At 37.3% G+C, this 17598-nt stretch overlaps 1 protein-coding gene across 3 annotated transcripts in view; it reads left to right on the forward strand.

Annotated features, from left to right (window-relative positions):
• LOC105962072 (midasin-like protein) overlaps positions 1-17598 on the forward strand; it is a 32938-nt gene that overhangs the window by 4466 nt on the left and 10874 nt on the right. For all 3 annotated transcript variants that reach the window (XM_012986347.2, XM_012986348.2, XM_088822204.1), the window contains exons 11-47: positions 578-700; positions 790-874; positions 958-1039; positions 1132-1260; positions 1350-1406; positions 1508-1684; positions 1781-1906; positions 1987-3726; positions 4346-4413; positions 4501-4696; positions 4825-4929; positions 5023-5328; positions 5507-5700; positions 5791-5845; positions 6217-6367; positions 7339-7412; positions 7789-7939; positions 8864-8962; positions 9125-9225; positions 9339-9428; positions 9539-9604; positions 9927-10091; positions 10210-10417; positions 10502-11373; positions 11462-12928; positions 13026-13206; positions 13487-13564; positions 14356-14435; positions 14517-14768; positions 14935-15070; positions 15146-15231; positions 15311-15396; positions 15642-15780; positions 15884-15973; positions 16221-16344; positions 16463-16614; positions 17369-17482. In XM_012986347.2, the coding sequence (XP_012841801.1) occupies positions 578-700; positions 790-874; positions 958-1039; positions 1132-1260; positions 1350-1406; positions 1508-1684; positions 1781-1906; positions 1987-3726; positions 4346-4413; positions 4501-4696; positions 4825-4929; positions 5023-5328; positions 5507-5700; positions 5791-5845; positions 6217-6367; positions 7339-7412; positions 7789-7939; positions 8864-8962; positions 9125-9225; positions 9339-9428; positions 9539-9604; positions 9927-10091; positions 10210-10417; positions 10502-11373; positions 11462-12928; positions 13026-13206; positions 13487-13564; positions 14356-14435; positions 14517-14768; positions 14935-15070; positions 15146-15231; positions 15311-15396; positions 15642-15780; positions 15884-15973; positions 16221-16344; positions 16463-16614; positions 17369-17482 (8405 nt within the window). The remainder of the gene's footprint in view (positions 1-577; positions 701-789; positions 875-957; positions 1040-1131; positions 1261-1349; positions 1407-1507; positions 1685-1780; positions 1907-1986; positions 3727-4345; positions 4414-4500; positions 4697-4824; positions 4930-5022; positions 5329-5506; positions 5701-5790; positions 5846-6216; positions 6368-7338; positions 7413-7788; positions 7940-8863; positions 8963-9124; positions 9226-9338; positions 9429-9538; positions 9605-9926; positions 10092-10209; positions 10418-10501; positions 11374-11461; positions 12929-13025; positions 13207-13486; positions 13565-14355; positions 14436-14516; positions 14769-14934; positions 15071-15145; positions 15232-15310; positions 15397-15641; positions 15781-15883; positions 15974-16220; positions 16345-16462; positions 16615-17368; positions 17483-17598) is intronic.

A 17598-nucleotide genomic window follows, 5' to 3' on the forward strand; every position in this document is an offset into this window, starting at 1 on the left:
CCATATAGTCTAGTTAACTCAGTTCTGTTTATAAAAAAATGCTATTTTAATGAACTTAATTTTAGCAACTTCTTCTGTGCTCCGAGTTGCCAATTGGTCTCTTTCCAATGGATGATGATACTTGGAATTTGAAAATTGTCAAGAACCATTCATTGTGTCATTTACTAAAAAATTGCAGTATTGTATTGACAGACTATCTTCTTATGGTTTCAATCTTGTTTGTAATATTTGGGTATGCTGTTATATATGTTTTTCCATAATTTGCACTGGCTCATGATTGGCAAAGAACTTCATCTCAGTTAGTTATCTTTATGTATTGGATACCGACTGATACTCCTTGGGAAGATCTGATTCTTGTCCGTCATTTTCATGAGATTATACTTGTGTTTCATGAGCATTCCTTGTCTATGATTATCCTTAAAATTTTCTCAAATGATATCTCCCTCGTAAACTATGCCTCCGGAGATAGTGTTATACATCAAGGCCGTGAATAAAACATGGTTATATAACTATGGTTTTCTTATTCTTGTGACAAGGTGATCTATTTTGCTATATCTGATCCTCCTGGAAATAATAGGTAGGAATTCACTTGGTGCTGTTTGGCGGAAGGTAATGATCGGCCCACCTAGTAAACAAGACTTAATACAAATTGTGCTGAAGTGGTACCCAGACTTGGAGGATCTGGCACAAAAACTCACAGGTGTGCTGAGTTGTCTTCCGGTTCATGACTGTCTTAGGCTCCTTATGACAAACATTTGTTCATTATTTTTTCTCTGATATGTTCTGCAGAAACCTTTGAAAGTGTGAACGAACTTGCGAGATCCCAGTTGGGATTCATAGCTTCATCCAGTTATAGTGACAGATTCACACTAAGGTAGACAATTTGGTTAGTGTAATATAATATGTTTTATATTTTTTGCAAGAAGTACTAACTAAACCATTTCTCTGCAATGAAAGAGACCTGCTTAAGTTGTGCAAAAGAGTCGCAAGTCTGGGCTCTTTGTCTGGACAGGAGTTATGCGAGAGTATCTGTAAAGAGGTTAGATAAATCATCGTAATTTTCTATATTCCTCATTTAGTGAAATGGTTCCGTGAAGTGCTTCTCTGTAAGTTCGGGCTTTTGGTTTTCAGGCTATAGATGTGTTTGCATCCTTCTCCACTTCAGTTGGAAATCGGTTGGCTATCATGGAAAAGATTGCTAAGTTGTGGATGGTTGTGGCCGCTAAAATTTTGTATCCTGTCAACAAGCCAATTATCAAGGTATCACTTCTATAATATGATGGCATTCGTGAAGTTTGTATCAACATGTATGTCTCTAGACTTTTCTACAATTTTGAATTTCTGTGCAGGAGTTGAAGTTTGAGTTTCAAGTTGGACGGGCTAGGCTTCAACATGCTGAAAAAGCTGTGAGTGAATGCGCTTGATGTATATACTCTCTATATGGTTTATTGTTTTCAGAAAAGCTATGTATGATCTATTATTGATATTGGCAATCCTGTTTCCACAGTTCAACCGCGACAGGAAGCCCTTTGTTGAGCTACGTGCTTCTATACATGCTCTTGAGAGGATTGTTTGCTCTGTCAAATTTAATGAGCCTGTGCTATTAGTTGGTGAGACGGGTACTGGGAAGACTACTCTTGTACAGACTCTTGCCACGCGGCTCGGTCAGAAACTTACAGTTATGGTATGTTAAGAGTTTATATCCTTTAATTTCATTTCTATAAATTGTTTGACCACTTAAGAGTTCAGATGACTATCGTAATTGTTATGTCTGTTCCAGAATTTAAGTCAGCAGAGTGATGTTGCTGATCTCTTAGGGGGATTCAAACCTATGGATGCACGACCTATATGTCTTCCACTTTATCAGGAGTTTGATAATCTATTTACTAATTCGTTTCCGTCCAGGGTACCATCTATCACCATATCTCGCTTCTACTTCTCCATTGATGCTCATTAATGAGTACTAATTTTGTATTTTTTATTTAGGCCAATGAAGGTTTCATTATTCATATGAGGGAATGGTTACAAAAGAAGAAGTGGAATATGTTGTTAAATGGATTTGCTGAAGGTGTCAAAAAGATTGTTGAAATTGGAAAATCAAGTTCTGGCAATAAAAGGAAGAGACCGTTAAGTGAAAAGCTACTAAGGGATTGGGAAATTTTTTCGAATAAACTTGAAAGAGCTCATGCCCAAGTTAGCGCATCAAATGGAATGGTATTTTCTTTTGTCGAGGGAGCTTTTGTTACTGCCTTGAAAAATGGTGAATGGATATTGCTAGATGAAGTAAATTTGGCTCCTCCAGAGATCTTGCAGCGGGTTGTTGGGGTCCTTGAAGATGAGAAAGGCTCGCTATGCTTGGCTGAAAGAGGTGATATAGATTATGTTTGCAGGCATCCCGACTTTCGCATGTTTGCTTGCATGAACCCTGCAACTGATGCTGGTAAAAGAGAGTTGCCAACTTCTTTGAGGAGCAGATTTACGGAATACTTTGTTGATGATATGTTGGACGATGACGACTTGGTTTTGTTTATTAATCAGTTCATGGATGAAGATCCTTCATTAAGAAGGCTACTTAGTGAAATTGTGAAGTTCTACAAGAAAGCAAAGGAATCTGAAGAAAAGCTGCAGGATGGGGCTAACCAGAAACCTCATTACAGTTTACGTTCTCTTTATCGGGCTTTAGAATATGTAAAGAAGGGTAAAACACGTTTTGGATTCGAAAAATCTATTTATGATGGGTTCTGTATGTTCTTTATGAATTCATTAGATGACACTAGTGCAAAGTTGATGAAAAGCTTAATTTGCGAAATTTTGCTGGGAGGCAAAACACCTCAACCACTCCCTTATCATTCCTACTTAATGGATAGAGATAAGTTCCAAGCTGATGGTGTTTTGGGGAGCTATGTCTTAACAGAGAGTGTCGAGGAGCATCTTAGGAACCTTGCACAAGCAATTTTTATCCAAAGATATCCTGTCTTGTTGCAGGGACCCACTTCTAGTGGAAAGACAAGCCTTGTTTGGTTTCTAGCTGCAAAAACTGGTCGTGAGTTTGTAAGAATTAATAATCATGAACATACTGATCTCCAGGAATACCTTGGTTCTTATATCACTGACACAAGTGGAAAGCTCGTTTTCCATGAGGGGGCACTCGTGAAAGCTGTTCGCAAAGGTCATTGGATTGTTCTTGATGAACTTAACTTGGCTCCCTCAGACGTACTTGAAGCATTGAACCGATTGCTAGATGATAATAGGGAACTATTCGTTCCTGAACTGCAGGAATCTATTCGTGCTCATCCAAATTTTATGTTATTTGCAACCCAAAATCCACCTCTTGCGTATGCGGGCCGCAAAGTACTGTCTCGAGCATTTCGTAATCGTTTTGTAGAGATCCATGTTGAAGAGATTCCACTAGGGGAGTTGAGCACAATTTTGGAGAAGAGGTGCAAAATTCCTAAAAGCTATGCGGGACAAATGGTTGATGTCATGAAGGAGTTGCAATCGCACAGGCAAAGTAGTAAAATATTTGCTGGAAAACATGGATTCATAACCCCACGTGACTTGTTTCGGTGGGCTGATCGTTTTAGGACATACGGTGAAGACCTAGCTTATGATGGTTATTACTTAATGGCTGAAAGGTTGCGTGATGATGCTGAGAAAGCGGTTGTTAAAGATGTTTTGAAGAGGAAGCTAAGTATCAAACTTTCTGATGATAACATGTACAAACAGGTACTATTTGCTTTTTGTCCCAAATCCCGACAATATTATCCATTTATGGATATACATATATCATAATTTCAGAGCCGCATCAACTATTTCAGAACTGGAATATTGTTTTCACCATCATATTCTACCTTGAAACTGTTAAGCTCTCTAATTAATTGGTGAAATTCATATGCCAGCATGCATTGATCTCCACATTTAGGAAGAACAGCTATTTAAGTACTTTTGAGTTTGTGAGAAGAGATAACTTACATATTCTCATGTATACATATCTCCTAATAAATTGTACTTCCTGTTTGCTTCCTGCTTGGGATGGTAGCTTTTAGTTTAATGTCAAGTTAGTTAGTTTAATATCAACTTGAACCGTACTTCCCTTTGCAAACAAAGGTTTGTCCTAGAAGATATCCTATGGGGAAGAGGGTGACAATGTTTACCTTTGTATTTATGAAGTTCTTTAGTATAATTAATCTAATTTTAGCATTTAGATCATATGATGGCTGGCTGTTTCTAAGCTGTTTTAACTTAGCATTCATATCAAATGATGGCTGATAGTTTTTCAGTGGGGTTTATAACATGAAGTGAAACAGTAAGAAATGGCATTGAAATTTATTTTCTCCCCTTCCAGGATGGGAAAGATGTAGATAGCACTTTGAAGACCAGCAAATTCTCTGTGGATCCTGAAAACATTGAGAAGTAAGTATCTTTTTGATTACTGATCTTGCTAGCTATCTTCTAGAAGTACTTCAGCTCCTTCATTGTTTTTGCTCTCTTTTTTCCCAGAATTATTTGGACAAAAAGTCTTTGGAGAATGTACTTTCTGGTCGAGCGGTGTTATAAGATGCGTGAGCCTGTCCTGCTTGTTGGAGAAACTGGTGGAGGGAAAACCACTGTTTGTCAATTGCTTAGTATAATGTTGGGTTCCAAGTTACACGTGTTGAATTGCCATCAATACACAGAAACATCTGATTTTATTGGGGTATGTCCTTCCAATTTTACTTCCTCTGTATAGCTTCGCATTTTCATGCCTTTTTGTTGCTTCTTGCTTTTCATGACGTGGACTCCCAAAGTTGCAGAACGTTAATTTTGTGGTTAACCATTGACCAGGGTTTTTATCCCGTGCGCGAGAGACCACAAATCAGTTTGGAATTTCAAAAGCTTTGTGATAAGTTGGCCCAGTCAGGGGCTTATCATCATTTCCCTGAACATGCTGTATGTTGATCTCTTGTTATTATACTTTCTGCTTGGGTTTTCTTCAGGTGTTAATTGTATTTTCCTTTCTGGTGATGCATTTCTGTGCTGCAGAAAATTTTTACGGACATCCACGAGGCCTCTAAGACTCTTAAGATGCTCTCTGGGATAATCAAGAGTTACAAAGACGGTTCTGTGATTCATGCTGAAGTCACTGTCAATGAAATTAGTTATATAGAAAAAATATATGTGGATATGTGTGAGCTACAGCAGAAATGGCAGACGATTTTTATGTGGCAAGATGGTCCACTTGTTGAAGCAATGAAGAAAGGTGACATGTTTCTAGTGGATGAGATTTCTTTGGCTGATGATAGTGTTCTTGAAAGATTAAACAGCGTTTTGGAACCAGAACGGAAACTTGTGAGTAGTGTGTATTTATGCATTCTTTGATGCATCTTCTGTGGTTTTCTTTCTGTTTCAATCATCATTATCTCTTAGATATTTTTAAGATGTCAAATTGGGAGTTTTACATTCTACAATGTAGATGGCTTTGTTATTTGTATTTATCCTTGTTTGATATATTGGCCGACATGTGCAGTCCATGGCTGAGAAAGGAGGCTCTCACCTTGAGAATGTAGTTGCTCATCCGAATTTCTTCCTCCTAGCCACAATGAATCCTGGTGGAGATTATGGTAAGAAAGAACTATCCCCTGCCCTTCGCAATCGGTTTACGGAGATATGGGTTCCTTCTGTTAGTGACACAGATGAGCTTAAAAGTATCGCTCATGAGAGGTAAGTTTGTCTTACTAAAGTTTGTGTTTCTAAAGGAAAGTTAGTCAATTTAGTACTTCCTATAGAATTTATACTCTCTCCTAAATGCAGAATTTTGGATCCCGAACCTGCTCATATTGTGGATGTCATGCTGAAATTTTGGGAGGTATTATGTTTTACCTTCTTTTTTGTTATTGCCAGATTTATCTTTAATAATTATTGGTTATTGTAAACGTGCTGGACAATCATGCTTGTGAGATGCATTTTTTCCAAGTTATTTCAATAATAGTTTCATTATATTTGGTTGCATCTTGGATCCCTTTGCCGTAGTTTTCATTAGGCGAATTCGTTTTCTTTTAATGGTTTTTTCAAATAATAATGCATTAGCTTCATTTTGAAAACTACCAGCAGTAGTGTAGTTATCTTGTACACATTCGGTGGTATGAGAATCCTAAAAATCTTTGTTTGTAATTGAACTTTTGTTAAACTTCACTTCTCACTTCGGTTCTAACTGTCAGCATTTCTCTTGCTTTGTAGTGGTTCAACCTTTTACAGACAGGGAGACTACTAACTGTGCGAGACCTCTTGTCTTGGGTCTCTTTTATCAACGTGAGAGATAGGAGCTTACTGGCTGAATCTGCACTTGTACATGGCGCATTCCTTATTTTGCTGGATGGGCTTAGTTTGGGTATATATTCTTACCTGCCTGCAACTTATGGTTTTGTTCTGTATAAAATATGTTGTTGTTCATTATCATCTCTAGTACATTTAAGAGAGCCCTATTTTCTATGATATGTCACTTCTATGTTTGCCCCCGTAACAATTATACTCATGATGAACTGTCGGGTATTTATGGGTATGAGACTGGAAACTCTCCAGCTCTTCCGTGAGAGTGAGGTCAAAGGAAGTGTAAAGTAACTCAATTTGTTATAATTTGAGAGATGCTAGCAAAGTGCAGGAAATATTGCTCTCTGATAGGTTCAGTTGTACGTACCTATATTTCTTAATTAGTCTAGAGTTGCTTAGGGAGAAAATTTTGTTTTCTTATTCTGGTAATTGTTAGGGAGGAAATTTGCCATAAATTCTTGGTAGTAGGATTGTTATTGCTTTGTTGTATATTTCTAGTTTTTAGGGTCTCTGGGTTGGTGGGTAACTTCTCCTGGTACCTGTTGGAGCTAGTTACCAGATTCTCTGGGTTGGTAAGTAACTTCTCTTGGTACCCTTTAGGAGCCAGTTACCGGGTTTTTTGGATCTAAACAAGAGAGGTCAAGTCACACCTAATGTTAATGGCCAGCTGAATGCTAATGGGGCAGTGGCCCTTTTTAATGTTGGTTCACCTGGCTTTTCTGCCTCCTATGTTGTTAGTCACGCAAGAATCCGTTGTATAGGAGTTTTCTGATTTCTTCAACTACCGATAATGGGCAGGTGATGGGCTAATAGCCTTTATGAGTAAGCATTGTTAAAAAGATTCTGGGGGAATTGGACCAATTTTCTTTCTTTGGTTGCACAGTGGTGTATTGAGGAATTCATGTCCTTGATTTTGTACTTAGTTTTTATCAGTTCTGAGTTGTTGTACCCGCAATGCAGTATATTTTCTTATCACATGTTGTATCTCTTTTGCATCTATGTTGTCTTCGTCCTCAACTCTCTTTTCTTCAGGTACAAATATATCAAAAGTTGAAGCTGCAGACCTGAGGGTTAAATGCTTTTCTTTTCTTCTGGAGACACTCAAGGTTGCTACTTTAACCTGCACATATGAATTATCTGCTTTGAAATAGAATTAACACGAGTGTGAACTCGTCCTAAATACCATAGAACCTTCTAATTGTTTATTTGATCAACACTCTTGGGAGATACAGAGAACGATAATCAGTCAGTAGAGGGTCTGAGGGTTTAAAGCAAGTCTTGCTGCTGATTTAGTAGAACACATATTTCTTTCAGATGTACTCAATGATACTTCAAGTTTGTTAGGATTAAGGAATCAATATATAAGCTATTGTGTGTTGATATTTCCTATGCCATTTCTCTTATCGACTGATTAGTTAATATTTTTTTGCTGTGCATTTAATTTTAGTTGATTTGAATAAAGTACGTGCTTCGTTAATACAGGAGTATAACACGAGTCTCGATCTCTCAAGTCTTGGTAAACTGGAGTCTTATGGTTGGTCAGATCCTGGAAGCTTGTCAGTTCCAAGTAATACTACTGATGACATGGAGTGTGATAGTCGTTTCGGAGTGCATCCATTTTATATCGAAAAAGGTATATGTCTGGGATATTTGTAAAAAATATTTGTTTGCAAACTTGAATATTCAGAGTAAAGTTCAATTTTATATCTGTTGAGATTGAATGAAGGTATTTGAACTTGTATTTTCTATTGAGTGCAACAGACGGGCTTTCTTTCTGCAGTGAGGTTTCGCAGTTGCTGGTCAATTATATTTATTCGTGATATTTGGTTGCTTACACATGATTATTATTTTGTCTATATCTGATGATGCAAGCTATATTTTGTCTTAGTGAACTGTCATGAGCTACATCTTGTAGTTAAGCTTTTCTATATTTGATGAATCTGGAAATATACGTGCCATGTCTTGGCATCTTAATGCAAGCAAAATGTTATCATTGAAAGAGATAAAATGAGTGTGGCCTGTTGGGGGAACGATTGGGGTGGGAGGTGGTTAAAAACATGGGAGGTTTTATGTATGAAGACTTGTTGGTCTTCTGCAAGTTTGTGATAAAAACGATGGATGCTGTGTGTGTTACCTTTCTGTAGAAATAGGTGAACTAGGCAATGATATGCATTTGACGTGGCTAACACGTAACTCTTGAAGGAATGTTACCTGCCAATTGGTTGTCACATCTTAGGGAATAAAGTGTTAGCCGCATTATAACTATTGTGCTGTAGATATCTCGTCGCAGCTGGCAATCTATGCTATTGATGAGGCTGAATTGACTTTGGCCTATTGCTACAGATACGGTTTTGTATCTTGATATATTTGTTGCAATAAATATTCTATGGTCTACAAATGCCTTTAAACATTGTCAAACATTTTGCTCGTGTCAGTTTGGTACTAATTGATTTTTCTTTCATTTATGACTTCTAATTGAACTTGTTTAAGTTACTTGGGCATATTCGTGGTGAATTTACATACTTTACCGTGCAAGTGACCTCATTATCTTGTTTAGGTACTGAATGTATTGATGCTCATGGATTTGAATTTCTGGCCCCTACTACTCGTAGGAATACCTTGAGGGTGCTTCGTGCAATGCAGCTTAACAAGCCTGGTATTTTATCTTTTTGAATAATTTATTTTGAATGTGTTTTGAGTTAAATTAAGGTCCAGTATTGCTTTTCTTGTTTGCTAATGTCTTTTGGTTTTCACAGACCTTTAGTTTTATTGATAATCTGTGGCAAATTCTAATATTTGAGGTTTTCATGCTTAATAGTTTTGTTGGAAGGAAGTCCGGGTGTTGGGAAAACAAGTTTGATTGTTGCCCTTGGTAGGTTCTCCGGACACACAGTTGTGCGGATTAACTTATCCGAGCAGGTTAGCATATCTTCTTTGTCGTGATATGTGCAGATTTTGTTTCCTCTGTTGCGGATTCTTTCATATCAATGCAATTGGTGTTAAACATTCTTAACTGGATTTTCATGCTGCAGACAGACATAATGGATCTGTTGGGGTCAGATTTGCCAGTTGAAAGTGAGGAAGGAATACGATTTGCCTGGTCTGATGGTATCTTACTCCAGGTAGGAAAGCCTGGTCATTGGACAAATTTCTCCTTTTCTTTTTATCTTTTGCGTTATTTATTATTTCTTCTTTAGTTTTCAGTATGAAATATTTTCTATTGCTATGTCAGGCTCTAAAGAAGGGATCATGGGTTCTGCTGGATGAACTTAATCTTGCACCGCAATCTGTCTTGGAGGTATTAGTTTATAGCTGTCTGCATTTGTTACCGCCCTCCTGATTTAATGCCTCACTTCGACTTGTTTTCCTGTAAAACTTGCCACCATTCATCACAGTATTGATAGTTTCTTTAGTTACATTGACCCCTAGCCTAATTTCAGTGGGAGAGACTGAAGTATTTGGTTCAAGATATATAACTAACTGCTTCAGTGTAGTTCATCTAATGATCAGTTAATTTCAACTGGAAAAATTAACTGACTGTTAGTGTGGCAAGAAATTTTGTCTTCCACTTGATAATGTTTTCATTGTGAATGAAGTTGACGGTTTACCTATAAATATAGGGCTTGAACGCTATTTTGGACCATCGAGCTGAAGTTTTCATTCCTGAGCTGGGGCAATCTTTCAAGTGCCCGACATCCTTCAGAGTTTTTGCATGTCAAAATCCATCCTATCAAGGAGGTGGCCGGAAAGGCCTTCCCAAGTCTTTCCTCAACAGGTTCACTAAGGTGTGCTCCTTTACGCCTTTTATGTTTTCTTAAAAACACTTAATAGTGCATTTCCAGATATAAATGTTTCACCTTTATGATTCTAAATTAATATCCTGTCAACTCCCTATTGGTTCAGGTCTACGTTGATGAGCTAGTTGATGAAGACTATGTTTCCATATGCAGCTCGCTTTATCCATCAATTGAAAGATCTCTTTTGTTGAACTTGGTCGTGTTCAATAAAAAGTTACATCAGGATACTATGTTGTATAATAAATTTGGTCAAGATGGTTCCCCATGGGAGTTTAATCTCCGTGACGTGATCCGTTCTTGCCAAATTATCCAAGGTGTCTATTTCGTTTTTTTTCCTTTTCTTTTTCCTGATACGCTTATCTATTATTTGCTTCTAAATATTCTATGAAACTTTTCAGATGCCTCCGAAAAGTCAAAATCTTACTGCTTCCTGAGCTCCATTTACCTGCAAAGAATGCGAACGCCAGCTGATAGGGTAGAAGTTATGAAGTTGTATGAACAGATATTTGGGCTGGAGCCGTTTGTAGATCCATACCCTCGAGTAAATCTTAATCCTGATTCAGTGATAGTCGGAGATGTTGCAATCGAAAGGTCTCTGTGTCAGGCATCAGGGATATCCAGTAATAACCTTAAAATTCTTCCTGGCTTACGCCATTGCTTAGAAGCCATGGGACAGTGTGTAAAGCATCAGTGGTTATGCATATTAGTTGGTCCTCCATCTTCTGGTAAGACCTCACTGGTTAGATTGCTTTCTGAGCTGACCGGGAATGTACTGAATGAATTAAATCTTTCAACTGCAACTGATATATCTGAATTACTTGGATGCTTTGAACAATATAATGCCTCTCGTCACTATCATCTCGCTATTGCTCGAGTTGAAAGATATATGAATGAGTACTGCAACTTGCAATCGGAATACTCCCCCAAGTCCTTCATTCGGAGGAAGGATCTTACTACTCGATGGCTTGCGTTCCTATCAAATATAAATAAATCGGCAACCTTAATAGATAGCTCAGGGATGAGAGATTCCATTCCACGGTTAGTTGAAATAATTGAACATCTAAAGCTGGAAGTTGACAAACAAACACTGTCTTTATCTTGGTCTCAGATAGATCTCGACAGCACTCTGAATATGATTAGGAAGTTGGAAGAAGATCATCAGAAAAGGCAACACTCTGTCAAGTTTGAATGGGTTACTGGAGTGCTGATCAAGGCCATAGAAAATGGGGAATGGATTATTTTAGAAAATGCAAACCTCTGCAACCCAACGGTTTGTAGGCTTACTTTGTGATTTTTTGTGTTTCAGTTTTTAATGTATTTGTAAAGGTTAAGATTTTGCCATATTTTGTTGCATGCAGGTTCTTGACAGGATTAACTCGTTGGTCGAGCAATCTGGATCTATTACTCTTAATGAATGTGGAACTGTGGAAGGAAACCCAGTGGTTGTTCACCCCCATCCTAAATTCAGGATGTTTTTCACTGTTAATCCTAGCTATGGTGAAGTATCTCGAGCAATGAGAAACAGAGGGGTTGAAATATATTTGATGCAGCCTTTATGGTTGGTAGACAAGAAAATTGGGAAGAGCCTTGATGAAATTGAGCTCAGAGAAGTGAAGAGATTTATTGTCCTCTCTGGAATTCCTGTGGGTAAGTTGGTTCAAATGATGGCCAAAGCCCACATTTATGCCAAACGTGAAGGATCACATTTTGATGTAAGCATAACATATCTCGAGCTTTCACGGTGGGTGCAGTTATTTCAGAGGCTCATTACAGATGGTAACCGGCCGACTTGGAGCCTCCGAATTAGTTGGAAGCATACATATCTTTCGTCTCTTGGTGAGGGGAAAGGAAAAGAGATTGTTTCACAAGCAGCTGGTTTTTATTTATCAATTTCAGAACTTCGTGAATTCACTTTGTCTGAAGATTGCCTGCTATGTTTACCCGGAGGCTGGCCAGCACCCTTGAAGTTAACAGATTACATCTCTTACTCAAGAGAGGCTACTGTTAGACAAAATATCATGTATTTGGAATCAATGGGATCTCAGATTGCTTCTCGTATGTATAGTGATGCCTTCAACAGAGGTTCAAAGGGAAAACCTTCTCTTATAGGTGGGTCGAGGATGATTCATCTAATGGATGCTACAGTATTGCACAGACTAATGTTTCCTCAAGATTCAGATGTTATGCTTGTAAATTGTGGTGCTCAAAGTGAACTGGAGTTGGTTTTAACCCAGCAGAAGTTATCATTCGCTGCTGATTGGGCAATTGAACAGGCTACTGAAAGTGATTTTAGGCTCTACATCTTGTGGTTTGAGTGGTTTGGTTCTAGGTTGCAGCCATTCTTTTCATTTTTCAATTGGTTTTCAGATTTACTCAAAAAGGAGCTGCAACATTCTATTTGGAAGAGGATATTTCAGTTACAGAGTGCGTTTATGTCTCCAAGTGCAATTGACAAAGATTCCTCATCTCTCCCAATACTCTCAATGAAATTGATTGATGTATACCCATGTGTTGGCCTATTGAGACGTAGCCTTCAACAGTGGAGCAAAGAGAAGGGGCACAATCGTGATTTTAAAACTCAACCTTTTGAACATGTTCTAACGTCCTTGCGAAGATTGGAGGGAAAAGTGCTTGACTTTCTTGTTGAGTCACCTTCTTTTGATGTACTTTTTAAGTCCTACAGTGATCTCCTTGACCATCATATACTCTTTTGGAACAGTCTCATCTCATCTGAGACCGAATGTCGGTTGATCTCTTGGCGCTCTTTATTGAAGGATGTTGTGAAACTGCGGGGAACTTTTCCTGTTGAAGTGGATGAATTTCAGGCAAGTTGTGGCGGTGAACTTACTATTGACTTTCCTTTTTCTTATTCCTTCCTCTTATATGTCTTGTAGTTCAACTGTTTCTAAACTTCTTCTGCAGACTGATGTTAGAAAATTGGCTGGTCTTTCATCTTTGTGTTTGAACTCAAGCAAGTCGTTGCTCTGGAAACATGGCGGACATCCAATTTTGCCTTCATCTGCCAACTTATACCAAAAACAGTCCCAACTTTCAAACCTTTGTGAAATGGTGTGGCCAAGAAAAAGCAAGTTTATGGAACTAGGTATGTGTTGTATAGTACTTTCATAAAAGGTTTATGATGTATGCTGCATGGACCTGGCATGGGCGTTGAATATGAGCATGTGCTAAAGTACTGTGTTCATCAAAGCTTAGACCAATATTGCCTAAGCTCTCAATCCATATTCCATCTTGTTATTCCACTCTGTAGAGTCAGATACTGGTACTTGACCGAAAATGGTCGATGCATCAAATTTTGTGATGTTATATTAAATTATTTTTATTATAATATAATATATTACCTGCGACTGGAACTGTTTTTGTAGATGGGAGTGACTCCGACAAAGTTACAGTAGATGTTGCACTGTTTTCTGATGTGAAACTTCGAGTCCATGCAATGGAAGGTAGATTCTCATGTTCTCCAATAAATGTTGGATTTCAAGTTGATTTTCTTAGAACCATGTTGTGTGCATTTGCAGCTTTATTTTTCTATTTATATTTTGTTTATGTATGTATAAAGTTATAGAATACAAATGGCCATTTGAAGGGTCCAATCATTGAGAAACTTGACCAATGCATTTTATTTTTTAAACAAAGGGGTCATGATGTGTTCTGTTATGTGGAGTTTGTATCAAGATTTTGTTAAATTCATATATTTCAGTGCCTTCACCACTGAATGAAAAAGTAGTATGAGCTGCTTTGCTTGTATTTTAATCTTTTATTTTTTTCTCCGTGTTCCTCTTTTCCTTCCTTCCTATTGTCCTTAGTAAGTTATAAAGCTAAATTACCTTTCATTTTTTACATATATGCATGTCTGCTTTCCTGCATATTTCCATTAATAAAAACACTTATCCACCATCATTTCCCCAAGGTCTAGTTTTCACATGTGCGGCGTTATGCATTGCTTTCCTGCTTGATTTTGAGGAAATAGTCGTTAGGGAGTCATATCTTCCTAAATTGCCTGATGATTTGTAAGCCTTGTCATCTGTACTATTTAATCTCTGAAAGTATGCTCGTATGTATCTCTTAAAATGGGAAAGACAATGGAGAGAAGTATAGTTGTTCGGTGCATTTCAGATGTAATGGTTCTAAATAGATTTGCTGACATGTTTCTGTCACCTGATATTGAAATCATTGTTCCTTCTCTTTAACTGAAATCAATTCCCTTTTCATTTGGTTTTTGTATTTCTTGAAGGAATTTGCATGTCGTATATCATTAACAAAGCTGATGATAATGATTCTGAAACTACTCAGAGACTGGAAGAAATGTATCAGGTATATATCCTCATGATTTTCTGAATTAGGAACCATATGATAATATCTGACGTCAGCCTGGTTACTGGTTCATTCCCTCAGTTGCTTCTGGGAAGGTTGAATTCTGACAAACAGATGTTGGTAGTGAAATCAGCATCTAGTAAACTTGCATCTTGGCCATCACTCTGTGCCGAATGCTGTGTCTTTACTCCTGATGTATTGTATAGAAGGTCTGGCATCAAATGTTGGCTAAAGACACAGCCTGTTGTTGATGAGACAAGTCTTTGCCTTGATTTGGAGCTACTGCAGCACCTTACAAAGATTGTTGTGGTTGACTCTGAGAAAAAACACCATGTATGACATCTCTCTTTTATTATACTTAATGTTATTTGTGATCCTACTTACCTTTTCTAGTCTTGGCTTGACATAATGGTTTGCGGAGCATCTTAGATATTTAGTTAACATGCTCGTTCTCAGTGGTACTTTGATCTTCACATATGTTTATTGCCATATATGACAGGCTTTGTTGGAGTATTCTGGCCATCTGAAATCCTCTTTGAAATTCTCTTTGGATTATGCATCAAGGCCGCTGACTGACTTTTTGCCTCACCAAAAATTTTTGTGGATCCTTGGTGCTTGGGAATCAGTTGAAGGAGGTTAGTGTTGCCATGTTAATTACCCTTAGTCATATTATTCTATTTTGATAATTGATATCCTCTCTTTTGCTGCAGTGAACGAAAAAGTTTCTAGTTTTGTACTGGAGATGTGGTTTAGATGGCATGCAACTCTGTGGGAGCCCTGCCCTATGATTGCAGAGGTAATTATGAAAAATTTAATGTAAAAATAATTAGATATTTTATGTTTCTTGTTTAATAGACTATGCACTTTCCATGCAGACTCTTCAAGATGATGATGGCTATGGTATTATGCTACCTCATAAGCTTTTTTGGCCCATTAAATTGGCTATGGTCGATCAGATTCTGTAAGTTTTTTATTTGACATGGAATCAATTTATTTTGTAGCTCCCGGTCTTTGGAAATCTCATATGCACCTCAAATTGTAGTGATGTTTGTCTACTTTGTATCAAAGTGGTTCTTGTTAATGATAGTTACATTTAATTTATTCTGGATTGTTAGATGTATTCCTTATTCGCTCTGTTGGTTGTTGCAGTCTTTATGCATTACTTCCTTTTATTCATTTCCTTTCCTAAAACCCGTTTTAATGTAGGAAAAATGCAAGCATTGGAGATTACCACATGCATAACTTCAAGATTAGATCTGCTTCACGTAATCTTTGGCTGAGTTCTGCGAATATGCTTAATTTACATGGTTTGCTTCTCTCTGTTGCGCGGTTTTTCTTCCAGCAGGTATTCCCTATGCTTAATTGACAAGACATTCTTTATCGTTTTTTAGACTAAACCTTGGCTTATCAGTAAACTGGACTTCACCCCTATATGTATGTGCTTGTAGATTATATATGCACACAAAAGGTCATTTGCGGATTCAAGATATGCTAAAATCAGATCCACATTGCATTCTATCGAGGAATCAGGGAACAGGGTAAATATTTTCTATTGCTCTCAAAATGATCAGTCAGAAGTTTCACTTTTATGTTTTTTCGGCATATTTAGGTGTGGAGTAATTTACTTTGTATATTGATACAAAATTAATTTGTAGAGATTGGATGTTTCATTTTAGCATGCAGTTACCATGCGATCAAGTCTCCTGATTTCGTTTTGGCTCTATGATCTTATGTTGATTTCTCTTTCCTTTCCACCCTTGTGACGTTTGATTTGTAACATTACAGGTAGAAAATATGGAGCTTCTGGTTTCGCTTCTGGCGTCATCTAACCACCATGTATTTACATCCTTGATTGATTCTTATATTAAGCCACTGCTCAGTGAAATTTACACCACATGCGCATCCAATGGTTAGTACATGCTACATTGTGGCTTCAAAATATATGTTTGATTCCATCCATTTTCCCCAAATGACTTTATTGTTTGGTTATTATGTTTCATCACATTTTTCTTCTCAAATATCTGTAGACATCCTGCATGTTGGATGTGCACTGTTACGAATTGGGGGGTTACGTTATAATCTTTTGGTCCGCTGTGTTGATCTGGATCCCACTTTAAAATACTCTATCAAGTATTCAGAATTAACAGAGAAGATAGCTTCGCTTGAGATTGAGATTCAGGTATTTTCTATATTTACTTTTTGTTGCAAATGCCTATTCGTGCTTTATACTTACTCTATTGCAAGTTTTGTTGCTTATATATTCCTCTAGGTATATGCTTCAAGTGGTCAAGTATGTAGATTGACTTCTTTCATTATTTGCTACTAGGTAGTTTGTCAATATTTGCTGAAGTTGCAGCAAACTGATTGCTATTGTCAGGCACATATTTTTCCAAGCAATGATCTGTGAAACAAATTGTTTTATCTCTGGAAGCGTTCTATCGACTATCACAGAGATCTTTTGTCCTCATTGACATTCATAACCTCAATTGATTTTATCCATTTCTCTTCTAACACTATATGCATACTGTTGTCGGTAAACGTTCATAGGCCTCCTAATTTTCTTATACGTGTTCGCTATTTTTATTCATTACATTGTAATATTTGTCTCTTAACATTTCACTATTCATTTGCATGATTGTCTAATTTGTAATAATAAAAAAATACTCCGTTAGGTAGATGAAGGTGAATAACTACGCTATCAGTTTGAATAAAGGATATCCGACCTTAGAAAGAAATTGTATAAAGCCGATCTCCGAATTAGAAGTTTAGTGGTTTATACTTGTAGCACAAATGTTTTTTTATTTTCACTTCTTTCTTTTTGAAACTTATTATTGTAAATAAATTTGGTAGTTTATTTTTCTAATCTTTTATTGGACTTTGTCCCTGCTGTGCCTTGCTCCCACATGGTCTTTTACTGACTAATTCTTTTGCAGGTTCGGAAAGAATGCGTATATTTAGCTGGAAATATTCATCAGAGAGAAGATGATAGTTACAAAATAAATTTGCTACAAAAACTTAATGATGAAAGGAGAACTCTGCAAAGAAAGGTCCATGGGCATATTACTTTTTCTCGTTCGTCTACATGCTAGTAGCTAATAATTTGCATTGTCCATCCTGCAATTGTCCTTTCACTTACTCCTTGCTTCTTGCCCTTACTTGATGT

Source organism: Erythranthe guttata, chromosome 8 (genome assembly GCF_056151865.1).
Source record: "Erythranthe guttata isolate IM_541 chromosome 8, IM_541, whole genome shotgun sequence".
NCBI lineage: Eukaryota > Viridiplantae > Streptophyta > Magnoliopsida > Lamiales > Phrymaceae > Erythranthe > Erythranthe guttata.